The 20,107-nt window shown below is 35.1% G+C and overlaps 4 protein-coding genes and 1 pseudogene across 4 annotated transcripts; all 5 read right to left on the bottom strand.

Annotated features, from left to right (window-relative positions):
* Nucleotides 1–13: 13 nt before the first annotated feature.
* On the bottom strand, nt 14–1,211 carry LOC127792485 (probable sugar phosphate/phosphate translocator At5g25400; annotated as a pseudogene).
* A 2,546-nt stretch (nt 1,212–3,757) lies between these two features.
* LOC127792564 (B3 domain-containing protein At5g38490-like) lies at nt 3,758–4,687 on the bottom strand. Its single transcript, XM_052323135.1, has one exon. It carries the CDS (start codon nt 4,685–4,687, stop codon nt 3,758–3,760), a length of 930 nt encoding a protein of 309 aa, XP_052179095.1.
* A 3,734-nt stretch (nt 4,688–8,421) lies between these two features.
* LOC127792633 (putative B3 domain-containing protein At3g24850) lies at nt 8,422–9,348 on the bottom strand. The gene has a single exon (XM_052323261.1). It carries the CDS (start codon nt 9,346–9,348, stop codon nt 8,422–8,424), a length of 927 nt encoding a protein of 308 aa, XP_052179221.1.
* Nucleotides 9,349–11,749: 2,401 nt separating this feature from the next.
* On the bottom strand, nt 11,750–12,082 carry LOC127792721 (uncharacterized). Its single transcript, XM_052323339.1, has one exon. It carries the CDS (start codon nt 12,080–12,082, stop codon nt 11,750–11,752), a length of 333 nt encoding a protein of 110 aa, XP_052179299.1.
* Nucleotides 12,083–14,511: 2,429 nt separating this feature from the next.
* LOC127792818 (probable L-type lectin-domain containing receptor kinase S.5) lies at nt 14,512–16,850 on the bottom strand. Its single transcript, XM_052323459.1, has 3 exons — nt 16,451–16,850; nt 15,578–16,288; nt 14,512–15,386 (listed from the first exon to the last, which is right to left on the bottom strand). The coding sequence occupies exons 1-3, from the start codon at nt 16,848–16,850 to the stop codon at nt 14,512–14,514; spliced, it is 1,986 nt and encodes a 661-aa protein (XP_052179419.1).
* Nucleotides 16,851–20,107: the final 3,257 nt, after the last annotated feature.

Genomic DNA, 20,107 nt, shown 5'->3' on the forward strand with positions numbered 1-20,107 from the left:
GTCAGTGAGTCTTTCACTTGTCAATGTTTTCTTCGCCACTTTGTTTCACCAAACCATCTCTTTGTGGTTGTGGGCCATCCACCTGCACCACCAAATGCTCGGATTCCTCACCACCCTGCTTCTGGGCCTCCAAGGCCTTCTGGGCCTTGAGCCCTTGCAACTTGGAATGGTTGTAGTACACCACGCCCAGAAAAGCAAGCCCATACCCCACCAAATTGAGCGCCGTCACACTGTCCTTGATCACCGACCAGGAGAAGGCGATCAGCACCCAGTCCTTCACCACGCCGCCGATGTTCATCGTCAGCGCCGATGTCTTTCCGACCAGCAGGAAGACGGCGAGGTTCAGCCCGAATGCACACAAGGCGTTGGTCCCGAAGATGAGCAAATCGGGTCTGTGATTCGGGGCCCCCATCAGAACCGGGTACTCCACGAAGAACCACGGAATAGAGAGAAAGACGAAGCAGCAGGGCGCTACGTAGTAGAGAGAAGTTATCGGGTTCAGCGTGATGCCTGGAAGGAAGGAATTTTGGCAAATTATTGGCACGCTCCATCGACAACAACGGAATTAGATAACAACTCTTAACGGGATTAGGCCGGGTTAATTACCTTTGGAGTTGAGCAAGATTTGGATCATGACCAAGCGGGTGGCCTCCAAGACGACGGCGGCGAGCTAGATGATGACTCCCAGTGAGTGGAGCTTGGCCTCCCCGTAGGCGGAGACGGCGACGCCGGCGAAAATACAGAGCATGTTGGCCATGGTGGCGCCCTTGAAGGCCTCCTTCTTGAAGAGCACGCCAATGGAGTAAACGGCGACGGGCATGAGAGCCTTGAGCATCTGAATGAAGGAAACGGAGAGGTATATATAGGCGGCGTTAGAGAGCCAGAGCGAGAGCGAGTAGAGGGCGCCGATGGGGACGACGGAGGAGAGGTAGCGGCTCCGCGACATGGCCACCGGGTCCGCCAGCCGCAGCACGCGGACGGAGAGGAAGGCGAGGGCGGAGCAGAAGGCCATGTGGATCATGGTGAGCGAGATGGGGTGCGGCCAGTTGTAGAGCTTCTTGTCGAGGATGTACTTGTTGTAGACGATGACGGTGAAGCTGAGAAAGATCCAGAGCGTAGTGTAAGCGTAGGAGAGTATGATCGTCTTGATCATGCCGTCCGCCATGGTTGCCCTCTGAAAGTCTCTGGATGAGGGCTGCTGCTGCTTTTGGATTTGCAGAGAGGAGTGAGAATATGAATGGAAGCAGCAGATTGGAATTCTAATTTAACATTGGAACTTCTGTCTTTTTAAGAAGTTAATTGAGTTCTAAACACAATTAATGTACCTGTTAATAGATAATTATAAAGAAATAAATAAATAAAAAAAATATCTATTGTTCTGTATTATATATAGAGCAAGTAATTCTAGATAGATGATACGTACAATTAATTAATGATTTGACATATAAAATATAAATATAAAAAATAAAAGTTAAAAAATATATATATATAGGTTTATCAATTTTTTTATTTATATTTAATATATTTGATAGAAATTTTATTTGATTGGGTTTATTTTTTCAAATCTTAATATAACAAAGTTAAATTATTATATGTATATATACAACAAGAATACAATCTGTTATAGTATTTTGATTTTTTCTTATATTAATTTATTTTTTGACGAATATAGAGCACCTGCAAGACTGCCACTATACCTATATTTTTGTAAAATACAAACTTTTATTCGTAAAATTCAATTTGACTACTAATATAAGATTTTTTTTATTCCCACTAAATATTAATTCATATTTCTAAAACACGGAAACTCATCCTTGTCCTCATCCTCATTCCCGTCCCCATTCTCATTCTCGTCAACTCAATTTATTCAAAATATTTGTTTATTAAGTCACATCATTAATTAATATTCAAAATAAATCATAAATTTGCTTTTAACCTTTTCAAAAACTTTAAACTCATCAAATGGATGCTCATCCCATCCATTCTTATCTTTCCTAAATATTTCCTTAACCCCAACATTAGTTATTCAAGATATATATATATATATAAATATGTGCATGCACTTGTCTAAAGTGTATATATAGATAAAATCACGTTAGATGTACATCATTTTTGTATATCTTAAACTACACATAAGGATATTATAACAAAAATACTCTTCCCTCGTCTCCATGTGCCTCACGCGTCTCTATGTACCACATGAGAGATATTTTTATCATTGATACATCTTTGTGTAGTTCAAGATATATACAAAGGTGTATCAATAGCATTATTCAAGTAGATAAGTGATTTGAGAATCAAATAAGATATGACAATATATATATATATATGCATATAAATGATAATGGCAGAGAAATCTGCACATAAATTCTAAACCTGATCAAATTATGAAACATTTTCAGTTTAATATGGGAAACAACTTGAGAATGAAGTTAAATTTTGAGTTAATTGAATGTTGTTTAAACATTCATCTAATGGTTGAAATATAAAGAATTAATACTGACTGTGTAGACTATATATTTTATTTCTCTTGTTTGTATGTGAGCGAATTTTTAAACTTTTTTACTAATACATGAAAATAACTATCCATAAAATAATTTTTTTATTTTGGTTCTTTTAGACCTTTATTCTTAGATAACTGTAACGTGATAGGTGCTTTGAAGATTATCTCTATAATATTTTTTAAAAATTAATTCACATGGAATTATTAAATGGCCATTTAGGATAATTTTTAAATTATAATTATAATTATTACACAAACATCACCCACTTTTTATACAAGAAAATCCGGTATGGTCTATTATATATATGAATACTTATTTATTTTCGATCAGGTATAGTCTTAAAAATCATATTAAAATAATTAGTTTGATTTAAAAATTTAGGAATTGAGTTTAATTGGTAGCAAAAACCTGACTTGTAAAAGTGAAATGCTAATTAAACCCAATTGATACAATAACTAATTAACACAAACAAAATAAATATTCCATAATCACCTAGCTCAAAATTACCAATCTGATCACATCAGATCAAATCAGATATCATACACACAACCAACATCCAGCCCATCAAATCCCTTGACCTTGACCCAAAATTCTTAAATGCTCCATCTTAACACTTTATTTGAATTTAGAGAGAATTAATAAAAGAGGTGAAAGCTTGCATGTATAAGTAAATTTATAGACTTTTTTAAAAATTCAAGCCTGATTAAATTAGGAAAACTTTCTAAATATTTTTTTTCTGTTCAACTTGAGATTCCATAATTGATTGAAATTTAGAACTCACATTGTTCGTTAAAGACTGATTTAACTATATCAATTATCTACACAAATCTTAAACTGTTAATCAGAAGAAAAAAAATTCATCACTTATCTAGATTAGTCCCCGTAAATTGCAACGTTGCATTAATCATCAATCATATGCATGCTCAAATTGGTGCTTAATTTGTTTTTCCCACTAACTAATGCATTAGCATAGCATAGCACCAAGTTAAGAACCCAAAAAGAAAACCACCAGTTAGTCAGTGAAGTGGCCTGAGTTCACTTAATATTCAAATTAAGTCACAAAATCCGCAGAGCCAATTAGCAATGCTAATCATTATCAAGCCAATTCTGCTAGAAGAACTGGAACCCTAATTAAATTGGATAACTAATTAACATAAACTTCACCCTCAAGCCAATCAAAACTACTGCTCATCATCTAATCAAATCCTTAAACTTAATTGCAAACAATATCCATCAAAACATTCATTTAGTAGTCAAAGCCCTGTATTCTCAGGCACACTGCGCTGCTCTGCTGCTACTACGACTTCAACTACATCGGAGCCATCATCTCCGCTGTCGGTGCCGCAATGGGAGCTTCCTTCACCATCATCCTCATCTTCATCTTCTTCTTCTTCTTCTTCTTCCTCGCCTCCAACTTTAACCAAAGCAAAACAGAGCTTCGACTCCTTTCTGAAAGCCCAAACCTGCACCACCATGCCTTGCCGGAGCTTGTTCTCCGACACAACCTTGTTCCAACCCGACACCAAATTGTACGTCGAAGTCACGCTGCCGGATTTCTTCGCCATGCTCCACTTCTTCAAGCTCACGTCACCCTCGAATCTGCTCGACGGCCCGATTACCATCGCCTTAATTTCCTGTAGATCCGACCCGTTCCGAGAATCCAGCAATTGTAGCTCTTCTTCAGTCAGAAATAATTCTTTCTGAATTTGGCTTTCCGGCATTGACAAGCGGCCATGCTGAGAGCTCACGTCGGTTTTGTATAATTCTTTCTGAATCACCAAAACCGGATTCGACCCGTTCATCCTTTCCATCCTTTGCCGGAGCTTTTCCGGAAGTTGCGGTTCCAGCAAAGGAGCCGAATCTATCTCCTCCTCCTTTTTCTTCTTCGTCTTCTTAGGCCTGGCTTTTGCTTCATGATCGTCACCCTGTCCAGCGTCACAGTGCTTTCTTTTTCCAGAACTCTCTTCCGGTTTCTTCTCCATCTCCGATGAATTTTTCGGCTCCAACAACCCAAGCTCGTATGCGTCTACATCATCATAATTCTGGAGCCTAAAAATGCGTCTGATTATCTCAAGCCTCTCGTTACCCTTGAGCTTAGCCAGGAGCTTCTTTAAATCATCTTTGTACTTGTCTGTGAAGGCGACAAACTTGGCAAAATTGCCGTCTGGGTCCTCCATCATCATCCTCGACATCAACAGAGAGAGAAAGGGACTCTTTATCTTGTTTGGATTTCAAGAAAATTAATAAACCAACCAGGGTGATCAGGAGAACAGAGAACTATGCACTTTTGCCTCAAGTCTGCGCCTAAGTAAATATATATATATATATATATACATGCATATATAGCTAATAGCTTGAGAATCAAGTTACTTAAGTATTCCTAAGATATGAGGAGAAATTTGGACATAATTCTAAATCTAATGGAATTAGGAAATGAATTCAGATGACAGAGCTATTTTATTTTTTATTTTTTTTGTTGGGATAGATTTCTTATTAGTAGTACAATTATTATATATGTAGGCATCACACCCACATCTGAAGAAATCAAATCTAAATCTAATTAAAATGTAGGTACATGTAATACATGAATATTTATTTATTTACCATTAGAAATTGGCCCATTTAGCAGTTTATTGCAAAAGTGATCACCGAACCAACCCAGCTATTTTACTTTTTTTTTTCTTTTTTTAATATTGAAAAAATAATATAATAATTTAAGACAATAATTAAGATTTGTGATTTTTTATTGAGTTTACTATTTAACTACAACCTGTAATTTTGTTAATGCATGGATAAATTTGTTTATAATTTTAAATACTTAATTTTAAATTTTATTATTTTTTTCCATCATAAATGTACTTTTTATAAGTACAGAAAAATGGTAATTAATACATTTGATAGAAATTTTATTTGATCGGGTTTATTTTTTCAAAGCTTAGTATAATAAATTTTAATTATTGTGTATATATATATATATATATATGAGGAGCTAGAATATAATGTGTTATTGTATTTTAGATTTTTTCTTATACCATTATTAATTCATTTTTGGAATGATTGTTCTTGCGCCGTCTTTACAAATTGAACATTTAACGCTTATACAGGATGAGAATCGAACTTAACCCATTGGATATACTAGAGTTACAAAACTACCACTATATCTATTCATATTAAGAGCACCAGAATTATTATTTATTTAATGCTAGAAACAAAATATAAAGCTTAATTTAATAATTTTAAAAGTTAATTTTTACCTCATCCCCATTCCCATCAATTTAATCTATCCAAAATATTTGTTTATTAAGCCACATCATTAGTCAAATAATTAATTAATGCTCAAAACAAATCGTAAAGCTACTTTTAACCTTTCTAAAATCTTAAAACTCATTAGATCGATAATACTCATCCCATCCATTCTTATCTTTCCTAAAGATTTCCTTAACTCCAACATTAGTTAATGAAGATATAATATATATATATATATATGCACTTGAATAAAGTGTACAGATAAGTAATTATAAATATATATATATATATATCCATGCATAATTTGATAATCAAGTAAGATATGACAATATCTATGCATATGATTGGCGGAAAAATCTGCACAGGAATTCTAAACCTAATGGAATTAAAAAATATTATCAAATATTTTCAGTTTAATATGAGAAATAGCTTGAGAATCAAATCAAATCTCGAGTACGATATTGATCAAATATAAAAAAATTAATGTTAACCAGGTAGACTTTTATCTCTCTTATTTGTATTTCAACAAATTTTCAAGCCTTTTATAAATATTTTTTTTAGAACTTCGTCTGAATAAGTGAAAATAACTAGCGTAAAGTAGTTTTTTATCTTTATTACGTGATAAGTGACTTTGTAGATTATCTCTATAATATTTTTTAAAAAATTTAATTCACATGAAATTATTAAATGGCCTTTTAGATTATTATTAAGATAATTTTTATATTAAAAATATAATTATTCCGCAGACATCACCCACTTTCTCTTTGAAAAAAATTGCTTACTTCTAGTCCATGGATACTTATTTATTTTCCATCAGGATATTGTCTTAAAAATCATATTAAAATAATTAGTTTGATTAAAAACATTAGGAATTGAGTTTAATCGATAGCAAAAACCCAATTTGTAAAAGTGAAATGCTATTTACAGAAAAAAAAAAATGAAATGCTAATTAAACCTTAATGATACAATAACTAATATAAGCAAATTATTCCATAATCACTCAAGTCAAAACTACTAATCTATCAAATGTCATACATGCTAACAAAACAGCATCCAAGCCATCAAACCCTAACCCTGACCCAAATTTTTCATGTGCTCCATGTTAACGCTTTGCGGATAAATAATAAACAAGACTACTTTATTTGGACTCTGAGAGAATTAATAAACGAGATGAAAAACTTGCCTAACCTACATATAAATAAATTTATATACATCTTTAAAAATTCAAGCCTAACATCCCAAGCTCATATACATTTGCATTATCAAAATTTTGAAGCTGTCTAATTATCTCTAACTTTTTCTTATTTTTGAGCTTTTTTAAATCTTCTGTATAAGTTTTTATGAAGTCGATAAATTTGCCATCGAAGTCATCCATAATTGTATTCATACTCTTCCTCTTTAAGATTGAGACCATAATTTATTTAGATTAAAAAAAATGATAAATCTAAACCTAATTTATCATTTACATACTTGTTTTCAAAACCAAGCCTGATTGAACTAGGAAAAGCTTCCAAATATTTATCTGATCAACTTGGGATCTCTTAATTGATCAGAACTTAGAACTCAAGTTGTTAGCTGGGGGAGGCTGAATTAATTGTATCAATTATCTCTACAAATATTGGAGAGTTGATAATAAGCAAAATTCATCACTCATCTAGACTAATTAATCTGCATAGAATCAGAATGCAACGTAATTACTAATTATTGTAAGTCGTCTTTTTTATTTATCTTAATATCAGTGAATTTATAGGCATTTTCACTAGTATTTTGAAAAATCTTGAAATAATAAACTATGAAAATATTTATATAAGAATTGTAATAATTGCACCGATTTTCTCCATTCAAGAATCTCTCTATATAACATTTATTCATTTGACTCTAATTGCGATCATCTTCTCAGGTATTTTTATGCATTATTATTATTATTATTATTCCAAAGTTTCTTATCAGAATCAACTTGAATTTGGTGGTATAACTGGGAGAAGAAATTAAGAAAGAATTCTGAAGAAGGCAATTAATAAACCATAAGCAAATTAATGAGAAAACATATATATATTCTTTGATTTACAACACGTACGTACACTTGCTAGTAACCATCATGCACGATGCTGGCCAAATTTCTGGTTTGGAAACCCTCCCTTTCTTGTTAGATATATAAGAAACAATTCAATTTAATTAAACATCAAATTAAAAACCCAAAAAGAAGGAAAAAAAGAAATTAAATTAAATATTGAACCGTACGTAAGCCATTGAAATAATCCATCAAAATGATGCATTGCGAGATGGAGTTTATAACCTGTAATTGGTAAAGTATTGTGAAAATATATAACACAACATGGTACGTATATTCTTAATTAAAAGTATATCATTAATTAATTTGCCTCACAACAAGAGCAAAACAACTAAAGAAAAAATTTACGTATGTATGTTCAAGATGATAAATAAAGGTCAATAAAATACTTATAACTTCCATGTTTATGATACAAATGGAAACAGTAAGGATTATAAGTATATCCATATATATGTAGTACTACATTATTATTTTTATGAATTGTGATTTCATTGCGATTAACAACATTTGACGTGGAAATGAGGACCAAAAAAAAAAACAAAAAAGACTACATTTTTAGACGTGGAACCATCATCTCCATTCTCTACTGCCGGCGGAGCTTCATTCATCTTCTTCATTTTCGTCGTCACCGCCAACTTTAACCAGCCCAAAGCAGAGTTTAGACTCCTTTCTGAATGCCCAAACCTGCACCATCATGCCTTGCAGGAGATCGTTCGCTGACACGAAGGAGTTCCAACCAGACACCAAATTGTACGTGGACGTGACGCTGCCGGATTTCTTGGTCATGTTCCACTTCTTCAAGGTCACACCGCACTCCAATTGTCTCGACAGCCCGATCAGCGTCGCCTTGATCTCGGGCGGATTCGACCCGTTCCAAGAAGCCATCAGCTCCAGCTCTTCATGAGAGAGAAACAATTCCTTGCGAATTTGGCTTTCCGGCATTGACAAACGGCCATGCTGACGACTCACGTCGGTTTTGAATAATTCTTTCTGAATCACCAAAACCGGGTTAGACCCGTTCATGTTTTCGATCCTTCGTCGGAACTTTTCCGGCAAAGGAGCCAAATTTATCTCCTCATTGTCCTCCTTCTTTATGATCTCCTTCGTCTTCTTCCGCCTGGGTGTTGCTTCGTGATCGTCGCCGGCATGTCCGGCATCACGGCGCATTCGTTTTCCACAACCCTGTTCGGATTTCTCCTCTTTCTTCGTTGAATTTTCTTGCTTTCGTTCGGATTTAGACACTGATCTTTTAAGCTTACTTTTCGGTTCCTCATCACCAGCATCAAATAAGCGATTGTCAGTCGCAAGAACAGTAGTACTATGATCAGATGGATTTTTCTCGCATGAATTTCTTACTGGGCGCAGAAGCAAGCCAAGTTCGTAAACATCTACGTTATCGTAATTCCGCATCGCCATAATGCGGCGGAGAATCTCCATCTTCTTCTCACCCGCGAGCTTCTTCAAATCATCTTTGTACTTGTCTATGAAGGCGTCAAACTTGGCCAAATTGCCGTCTGGGTCGTCCATCATCAACAGAGAGAAAAAGGAACTCATCTTGTTTGGATTCCAAGAAACTAAACCAGAGTGATCAGGAGAACAGGGAACTATGCACTTGAAAGTGTGCGCGTAAGGGAATATATATATATATATATACATGCATGGATAATAGCTTGAGAATCAAGTTACTTATTCTCAAGATATGAGGATATATATATGCATCCGATATGGAAGAGAACTATATATGGACATAATTCTAAATCTAATGGAATTAGGAAATGAATTCAAATGACAGAGCTATTTTATTTTTTATTTTTTGTTTTTGTTTGGATAATTTTTTTGTTAGTAGTGCAATTATTATGTAGGCATCACACCCACCTCTGAAGAAATCAAATTTAAATGTAGGTACGTGTAATACATGAATATTTATTTATTTACCATTAGAAATTGACCCATTTAGCAGTTTATTGCAAAAGTGACCACTGAACCAACCCAGCTATTTTATTTTTTGTTTCTACTTTTTTTATTTTAAAAATTGAAAATAATATAATAATTTGAGACAATAAGATTTGTGATTTTTGATTGAGTATACTGTTTAACTACAACCTGTAATTTTGTTAATGCATGGACAAATTTTTTATTTGTATTTAAATACTTAATTTTAAATTTTATTTTTTTTCCCATCATAATTTTTTTATTAATATTGTTTTGTAAACTTTTTATAACTACAGAAACATGGTAATTAATATATTTGATAGAAATTTTGTTTTTTTCAAAGCTTAATATAATAAATTTGTTATTAATATTGTTTTGTGATCCCCTGTGTTGCCACCAACTGTTAGCTAACAAGAAAAGTTGCATATGTGATGTTCTGAATTCTTTTGAGAACTTTACTGGAAAGTACTATTTTATTTTTCTCTTTCTTTTTCACAAGTCTTGAGTTGGCTCTGAACTCTTCCCTCTTGTAAATCATTCAGTGATTCAGCATTTTAATATCTTACTAGAGGGCAAAAATCATGAAAACAATGTATATATATTTAATATTGTTGACAAAGTAACGGGAAACCAATAATATTGAAGGAACCAATTGTGCAAAGCTATGTTCAATATTTATTAAATTAATCTAATATGAATGGAAGTATGCATGGTATATGTCACATACTGTGATTGATAGTCTTCTTTCGGTCTCAACTATGCAGCAAAGCTCTAAATATAGAACTGGACTACTTTGAAAGTTTCTTAATCGTGCATATTCAAGTAGAACATTGTTCACCCAATTCAATATTTTCACCAACTCCTAATCCTCGTGACTATGATTGTTGGTCATGTTTCATTGGGGCATGTGTTTTTCAATTAATTTCACATGAAATTCCATCATTCCTCACAAGCATTATTAGCTCCTTTTCCTTGTGTTAGAACCTGCTCTGATGATATTCCTTTCACCTGTGCACCTATATATGCTCAAGATTGTCAATGCTCTTTTCAGATTTTTGGTTTTGGATATATATGTTTGCAGCAAAATTTTGTGATGATTTATTTGTTATGTTGTCAACTCCAAAAACTGTGAATGTATCAAAGCTAGCTACTAGCTTGATTAACTTTTCTAATTCTAAAAATTTTATGCAAAAGGAGAGGATACGATTCGCTGTTACCATTTGACATATTAAAGCAAACAGCAAATGATTAATTTCATAGTTGAAAGAAATTCAATTGATACTTAAATCCCTGATAAATGAGCCTATTATATATATATATATATATGTCTCACCACAAGGATCCCTTGTATCTGGAACGAATAATTATTATTGGCAGTTGATTAATTATCATTAAAAAAAATTATTAATGGAGGTGAGGTGACTCTGGGGGGGAACCATTTGCATTTTCAATTTTTCATTAATTTAATTTGAACATATTTTAGCATCACCACATAATTAATTCTAAGAGTGAACAAAATATATGGACGCGGCCCAATAATTATAAAAATATATTTTTAAGAAATTATAATTATAAATAAATATATAAAGAAGGTAAAATTTAGTATTACATTATTTTTTTTATTTACTTTATAATATATATTTCATTTGACACAATAAAATAATGATGTAATATTATTCAATAAAATTGCATTGTCTAATTATGGTTTTTAATAAAATAATAAAAAATTATTTAACACCATATTTTTACAATAATAGTATCAAAAATATTTTTATTTTTTTAAAGAAATCTCAAAAAAGTGAGCTAAGTGGGTTGCTAGTGTGACACAACACACTTGGCCCATATAATGACATAGCATGATTGATTAATATGTGCGCTGACCAAACAGAACAGAACAAAACAATACACAAGACACCAGTCTCTAATTTTATGACTCAAACTGCATGGCCTTGCGACCAATTAAAGTGCTGCCGGACAAAATGGACCATCTAGTTATTTAGTTGTCAGCGGCGGACGACATGGCATCGTCAAAATTGAGAGCGTAGCTTCGTGGGTCATAGCTAAACTTCATAGTTCTCCTCTTCTTCTTGTGCATTATTCCATCCATACTCTTAATCCTTCTCATCATCAACATCAAGTAGTTCTTCCACTTTATCATCTCTTTTATCACTTTCTGGGTTCCCTTGCTTTCTCTTCTGGTTTCTCCTTCTTCCAGCTGATCCAACAGATCCCATCTATCTCCGTTCTTGCTCTGCCCACTTAGAATGCAAAGTGGCCGTAAGCATCCACAACCACGTCTTCTAATAACATTCTCTTCTTCATCTTCCATCTCTTCCAATGGCAAACTTTTCCTAATATCAGGCCAGACGAGAGAAATCTAGAGAGGGAGAGACCAAGAACCGTTTTTGGTAAACGATAACACAAATGAATTCGATATCTATCTTGAGTTTTATGTATCGTCCTCAATTACTACTCCTTTAGGTTAAAAGTTTTATTCTGGTTCCCATTTATGTACTTGAATTCAGTGACCAATTATGATTAGCATAGGAATTGAATTCACTAATCATAATTAAGATCGAATTGGGTGATTTAAGAATAGGATTTTAAATCTATTCATTATAAATTTAATAGTGTTAAATTATAAAATTTAGAAATATGAAAAAAACTAAAAATTATATATTCAAATATCTTTTATATTTTCTCATAAAAGAAAAAGATCTTTCGTATTTATATTTATCCAAATAACTCAATAAGTATACACGCAAAACCCAAAAAATAGTTATAATTTATCCATAAAATCGGAAAATTTATTTCATTACAAAGAGTCCAATTTGAATTTTAAAAGTGAGAATTTTTTGGAAAAAATAAATTATTTTTCTACTATTTTTGTAATGAAAAGTCTATTCAATACTTTTTAAATTTGAATAAACATTATCTACTTGAATTCAGTAACAAATCATAATTAGACTAAAACTTGAATTCATTGACCAATTCTAATTAACTTATAATTGAGATAAGACGGAAGGAAAATGATAAGGATTTAACCTCTAATTAATATGTGACAGAGAGGTGGGTTAATACATATTTGGTCTTTTTTTTTTTTTTGGTTAGAATGACCAGCTCAATGGTAATTCACGAGGCAAATAAAATAAGTATTCATATATATATATATATATTTCATGGCTGTTGGGAATCGATAACACAAACCTTAGGATTTTTCAAAACTTTCAATCACAGACTCTTGATGAACAAAATAAGAAGCAAAAACATACATACACATAACAGAAACGAAAACGAAAAGAGGCAAAAAATTTTACCGTGGTTCACCCAAATTAGGGCTACGTCTACGTTAAGATCTGATGAGAAGAGTTCACTGAACTATGAATAGAATCGGAGATTACACTCACATAAAACCCTTCCAATCACTCTATACAAACGATGGTTCAAGAAACAAAACTTGCCTGATAATCACTTAATACAGATTAAAGGCAAAACCTATCTAATCATAGAGCATAAACTATACAGAGCATTTACAAAAAGAGAAATAGAGAGCAAATCAGAGAACCCTAGCTCGAAGACGAAAACCTTCAATTCCCCATATCTTCCTTTTTCTTCCCTTTCCTTCTTCACACCTTTTTTCGTCTCTTTGGTTTGACCATTCACATCCTGAGGCGTGAGATTAAAAGCGATGATGAATAGGTGGGATTGAGCCTCATAAAGCACGGATGAATGGCTAAGATCACATCATGCAAGTACGATTGATTATTCTAATAGAAATGGCAGCAGGCAGAGAAGGCAATCGGGAGAGATCAATCAATAAGGACAATCAAGCGCTATCAAGAGGCAGCGGATGATTGCCACGTGCTGCCATCCAGCAGCTGCCAAATGGCAGACAACGATTGTAGCACATGGCCTTCCAATCTGCTAAACCTTACAATGCCATTTGGTGCTTCACAAACAACAATGGCTCTAGTGATGGTTAGTATTTTGAGCTTTGATGCAAAGGCACTGAATTTCTGTATTTTAAGCTTTTAATTGTTATTGAGAGAGCTTAAGAAATTAATCTCCTCTAGTTATGGTGTATTTTAGGGAATAATATCACTGTTTTACAATGAATAAGTGATAGGTGTAGCAAATTAAGGATAATGAACATCCTCGTAATCGTCGTCCTCGTCGTTATGATTATCAAAGAAATCAAAAAAGAAAATTTCAATCTATAATCTTTCCCTGTCTTTACTCCCCATGCGTGCAATACTTTTGATAGATATGCAACGTAAATCCATACATATCCATCTCGAGTCCTGATCTTCTTCAATTTTGAATACCCCTTTTGATAACAATTGGAAATCTCTTCTCATCTCATCTCTCATGCATGCTCAAGTTCGTGCTTTGTTTTTCCCAATAGTTAATCCATTAGCATAGCATCAAACATAAATATAGTTTTTTTTTACCTTTTTATTTTGCAATACGGGATCAAGAGGCATGTGGAATAATTAAACTCTGTCTGGGCAACTTCCATTCAAATACGTGTATTTTGTTGTACTTGTCCATCAATATCTTAAAAATCCACAAATGACTGTAATTAACATGATGAAAGAGCAGTATTTACAGTATAGTTTGCATAAAACTTGAAGGGAAGAGAAGAAAAATTTGCTTTGAAGTTTGAAGCCTGAAGCCAGGGAGAGGGTGGATTGGAGCTTGCAGTGCCATTGCGACCAATTAATCTGCTGCTGGGCTTGTCCTCCACTCCATTGTCTGTCACAGCTCAAACCTAGCTTCAGTCTCATCAGGCAATGACTCAGTGTAGCCTCCACAAGAACCAGTGTTGGTGCAATTGGAGCAAAGATCAGTGGTGGTCGTCGTGGTGGCAAAAGAAGACCGGAAGGACAGCCGCACGGCGCTCTGCCGAGTCTCTGGCAGCTCCATGAGAGGCTCATCAGGGTTCATGAAGATGTGAACCACCTTCCTCATCCTAGGCCTCAACATGAAATCTGGATGCAAACAAGCCAGCCCCACAAGCAAAGCCCTTTTCACTTGTTCCTCGTTATATTTTTGGCCCTGCAGCTGCTTGTCCACACAGTTCAGCAATGCCCCTGTTTCCTGCAAATCCCACACACTGTCCACCAGGCTGTTTTCGTCCATGATCCCCCTTGATCTTTTCCCACACACCAGTTCCAGCACCACCATTCCAAAGCTGTACACATCCGATTCGGGTGTGGCCCTCCCGGTGAAGCTGACTTCCGGGGCCAAGTAGCCGGGAGTCCCGGCTATCATGGTTGTGACCGAGGCTGCGTCTTGGAGTAGTAGTCTTGCCAGCCCGAAATCGCCTAGATGCGCATTGTAGTCTCCATCCAGCATCACATTGTTTGGCTTCACGTCTCTGTGAACAACGGGGTTGCCACACTCTTCGTGTAGGTAGACTAGAGCCGACGCTAATCCTACCAGTACCTTGTGTCTGGTTGGCCAGTCGAGGAATTCGTCCTTGCCAATGAACCGGTCAAGGCTGCCATTTGGCATGTATTCATAGACTAGGAGGAGCTGGTCGCGGTCATGGCACCAGCCTTGGAGCTGCACTATGTTTTTGTGCCTGAGGCGTCCAATCGTGCAAATTTCTGCCAAGTACTCTTTCTCACCTGCAACAGCCAGAAAAGGGGCGCCTTTGCCATATGAGCAGACAGCTCCAAGCATATTTGCAATCAATTTGGGATTTACACATACATACATACATACATACACATATATATATGATCCAAGCAGAGAACCGGGAAATCAATTAAAGGTGCCGCAAATAGCCATAAAAGAAAGCAAGAGTGAAGTTTGTGACCTTGTTTTGATGTTGAAGAAATCTTCTTGACTGCAATGGTGGTAGGAGGATTGGATTTGGATACGACGCCTTTGTAAACGCTTCCAAAACCGCCAGTTCCCAGAAGATTTTCCTTCCTGAAGTTGCGAGTAGCCTCTGAAAGTTGTCGGTAAGAAAACAGTTTGGGGCCATTGGCTACAGCTATTAGTGCCTCAATATCATCTTTTCTTGCTATCCTCTCCATTTTGCTCTTCCGATCTGTGAGGATGAAGGGGGTAGCAACTATTGCAGCAAGCAACAGCACCGCGCCAATTATGATGTAAACTACACCAAACATCTTTGGCTTTTCCTCGAGAGATTCTTTAGGCAACCGGGCAGTTGTGAAATTCCATGAAAGGATTTGATGAGTTTCTCGAAGAGTTCCAGTTGCTGCTGTGAACCCCATGTAGACATTGCTCGGAACAGTGTGTTGCAACTTCATCGTATGATTCAGAAAACTCGCTAGGGGCTCCCCGGCATAGGCCACATAGATCTGCAGCCGTTTGCTCCATCCATCGTATTCAATCATGACAGTAATTTCCCTTCCACTTTTGAGTTGAATGCCTGTACCGTTGAGGCTCTTAAAAGCAACTGGTTCCTCTATGCTGACTGTGTCAATTGCAATATGGTTTGCATCCGGTTCGTCTTCATTCTTGTATGTGTCAAACTCGACAGCCAGTTGACGAAGGACACCTGTACTCCAAGATAAAGCAAACAATTTCTACGAGATTAACAGCCATGGGGATCATCAAATCAAGTAAATCAGCACGAACAGCCATCTTAAGTGGGATAATTTGAAAGATCGTCATTTTTGTACAGGGAACATAATTTTTGAAGAAACAGAAATTTTTTTACCTTGAGTCGACTGATCAAAGACTCCCATGTAGGATCCGAAGCTCTTTGATGGTGAGGGATTACTATCCTGTGCCAAAACGAAAGCCATTCCATCACCAGCTATCGATGCATTATGTTCGACCAGGATCCTAATGGTGAAGGTGGTGCAGATATATGCCGGCCAAGCAAGGACAGGGACATGGTATAAAACTCTTCCAATCTGGTTAACTGGTGTGCTTGGATCAGGTGGTGTGATGCTCAAACTTCCATTGCCCACTGAAACTGATCCCATGCAGATCAAGTTGCCGGTTTTGCTGCAGCTGCCGGAATCAAAAGATGGGAACGAAACGTTGAAGGGCTCCATACAGCTGAAAGAAGAAGATGGGAAAAGCATGCCCCAGAGGATGAAAACTAGTAACATGGCTGCGTTTGAGAACCCCCCCCCCCCCCCCCCCCCCCCTTACTCCAGTTATGTGGATAAATATAAGTTGGGAAAAGGAGAAGGTCGTCAACTGGTTGATGATTGTTCTGTTTGTAGTGCTTGTTTCTAGCATTGAATTTGTGGGTTCAATAGTATCAGGGAATTCGGATATCCTCCCTTTTGTATGTTGAAGAGATGCTAATTCTTGGCTCTTTCTTGAATGTTGAAAAACGACTAATAGATTATATATATACATAGCTGATTCCCATTCAAACAAGGAGAATAGAAGGCAAGGAGAAAGGAGTCAAAAAGGAATACAGAGAGTTAGAATTGTGTTGTATTTAGAAGTGAATGATCCTAGCTTCAAGGTTAGTCTACTGTTTTCAGATTGCGCAAATTGCTATTCTCTTTCAGGGTCGAAATTCCATATATCAGATCATAATTTCAAACATACCAACTTGAGGTGCACCCATATATGATTCGTTTAAAGTGCGAAATGTGTTGCCAGATTGCCGTGGTTTATTCTTTAACAGTGTAATCCGTGGATTCAAAGACCATTTATGTGGCCATGATTATCATCATCAAGCAAGCTTCCATTTCTTCAAGGGGGACGGGACGGGGACGGAGGAGTGTCTTTCCTCAAACCATGCATGCGCCAAAACTTAGTTTTGAATACATTATCAACAAAGAACTGGGTTGCGACGGGAAGCATCAAAAGCATGAGTTTTGAGGCTGGTTCACATTTAGTAAAATTACAAAAGAAGATGGCAATTCTACAAAATCGAAAAAGGTCTACCTGTACCAGTCACTCCCCTTGCTTTAAGAGAGTCTGGAAAGAGAGTGCATTATTTTCATGCGTATTTTTTTTTATTCTTATTTAAAAAAGAAGAAAGGTTCAAACCAAGACCCTAAACCCCATCACTTCTCAACGACAAACAAACAAACAAAATCTGACCAAAACATTTAGCGTAAATTCATTCAAAATGATGGAACCTGCTGGTATCATCCCATGAGGCGTCACCAATATCAAGAAAATGCACCTCCTCAATTTATAGATGGCTAAGAACACATCCATGTCCCTGAAGGGATATAACTTAAAAGGTATAATTGGTCTTTTCTCAAGTTAAGGGATATAAGTGGTTAAATGAAAAAAAATTGGAGGCAAAAATATATTTTTAGGCTTTATAGATTGAATCCGTTTCCAACTTTGGTCTATGTGGTCTCCTAATTGTTTTGTGGAAGCCAATCTACAAGTTTTCTAATGCCATATATAATTAATAATAATGCCCTTGGTGGGTGGCACCGGCTGATCTGCCCAATTCCATGAAACAACAGATCGGGCAATTTGGAATAGAAGATAACCAATAAATAAATAAATAAAGAGAGGATCCAAGCCTCCATCCCACCACGGAGTAGTTAATTACTCTAAAATGAACAGCCAGATTTGTCGCCTGACCAAATCTGTCTGTTAAACTTAGCGTTAGTAGTTATTAAAGTGTTTTCTTCTTCTTTTTAAAGAAGTTATTAATTACTTTTGACTCCATAATTAAATTTATACAAATATACGACGACATAGTTTGGTATTTAATTTCACATTTCTGGCTTGGTTTTATTGATTGCATTTGTGTTTCTTTAAGGCTTTAATTTCGTTTCAACTTTAAGATCAATCATGTTTGCTTAAGTTGTTTTTTCACCTTTTTAAGTATTTTTCCAATGTATGTATAGCAATTTTCAAAATTTTATTTTCTTAACCAACATTGTCTATATCTTTTTCCCCTGCCAATGACATTTTTTTTCCCTATTCTAATAATTAAGGGTTTTTTTTTTTTTTGCCTTAATAGTTCGTGAATTTCATATATTTACTCTTCAATTTTATCTTATTTTTATTTTTGTATTCACTAAATTCAAAAAAAAAAATGAAGAATTTGCATGTTATATTTAGTAACAAAGAACAAATGAAACAGTTACTCTATTTACACATTCATTGTAAATCATAAACTATACCAAGATAACCCTTGGAATTAAAATTAGTATAGTACCCAAGATTTTTAATTAAAATAAGAAAAGAATACAACAAAGATGTAGTTAGTCATATACAACAAAGATGTAGTTAGTCGGGCTCTAATTCTTTTATTTTCCGTGCTAGTTTGAGAGAATGTAATGCCAAGCGATGACACTTTATTTTTGCACTGATTCCATAGAGATGACCTTCGACCCATTCTTTTGGCAAACCCCAACTCTTTTTCATCTTCAAGTAAATCATAGTCATCAATAGAGAGTCTGAACTTGCTTGATAAAAATGGTTGGCAATCTGCTTCACGTCGTATCCACATCCAAAAACGTTTGCAAGCTTCTCCACAAATTCCAAAGTAGAGTCAGGCAAGTCTTAGTAAGCTAGCAGTTTCACAAATATGCAAAATCATACAAGTTGTGGAAGGTAACCCATTTGAGTTTTGCAAAATCATACAAGATATCCATAATCATCCAAGAAAAGTGGTGCATGTCGACCCCTTACCCCTTCTTCCCTTGTATTTTTTCGTAGGTCAATGCTACCATTTAGCAAGAAGTCAATGGAAGACGGGCATGTCGTCCTTGTCCATGTTGAAATTGGAAAATTTTATCTTCCATATTCTGTTCATGTTGCCTTGGTCATCAAACAACGTTGAGCCCAATTATACCATCTTCATTCTATTCACATTGTACTTGAGATGTGCATATATTTGACTTTCAAAAGCATTCTTTTTGGTACGTTTTAGAAATCTAAGAAAGTCGGTATTTAAAGTTATCGTATTATGCATATTAAGTTCAACATCAATACATGATATTTCTTCAAATAAATTTTTAATCCAGACCTCCCTAATTCTCACTGACATAGCATTGGCCATTAATACTTTCTTGCTCTCTAATCTTCTCTAATTTTTTGCCTTTCACTATTGTGGCTTCCATATGTGACCCAATACATGTATTTATACTAATTTAAACTGCGTAAATCTTCTTCAATTTTCATCTTCAAATGCCACCCCACCTGTCAATGATTTGTTGGTTAATTAGATTTGCCACGTATCTTCCTGATTTGGTGGTTAATTAGATTTGCCAACTAGGATGAGTGGTACGTCTTTGAAGATGAAGATTGAATAATATTTTGTGATGTTATTACATTAGATGAGATTTGTCATATCATCAAACTGCTTTTATTTATAATTTTTTTTTTATGAAAAATGGGCAAACTTTAAAACTAATAATATGGATCACAAAAA

Source organism: Diospyros lotus, chromosome 1 (genome assembly GCF_014633365.1).
Source record: "Diospyros lotus cultivar Yz01 chromosome 1, ASM1463336v1, whole genome shotgun sequence".
Taxonomy (NCBI): domain Eukaryota; kingdom Viridiplantae; phylum Streptophyta; class Magnoliopsida; order Ericales; family Ebenaceae; genus Diospyros; species Diospyros lotus.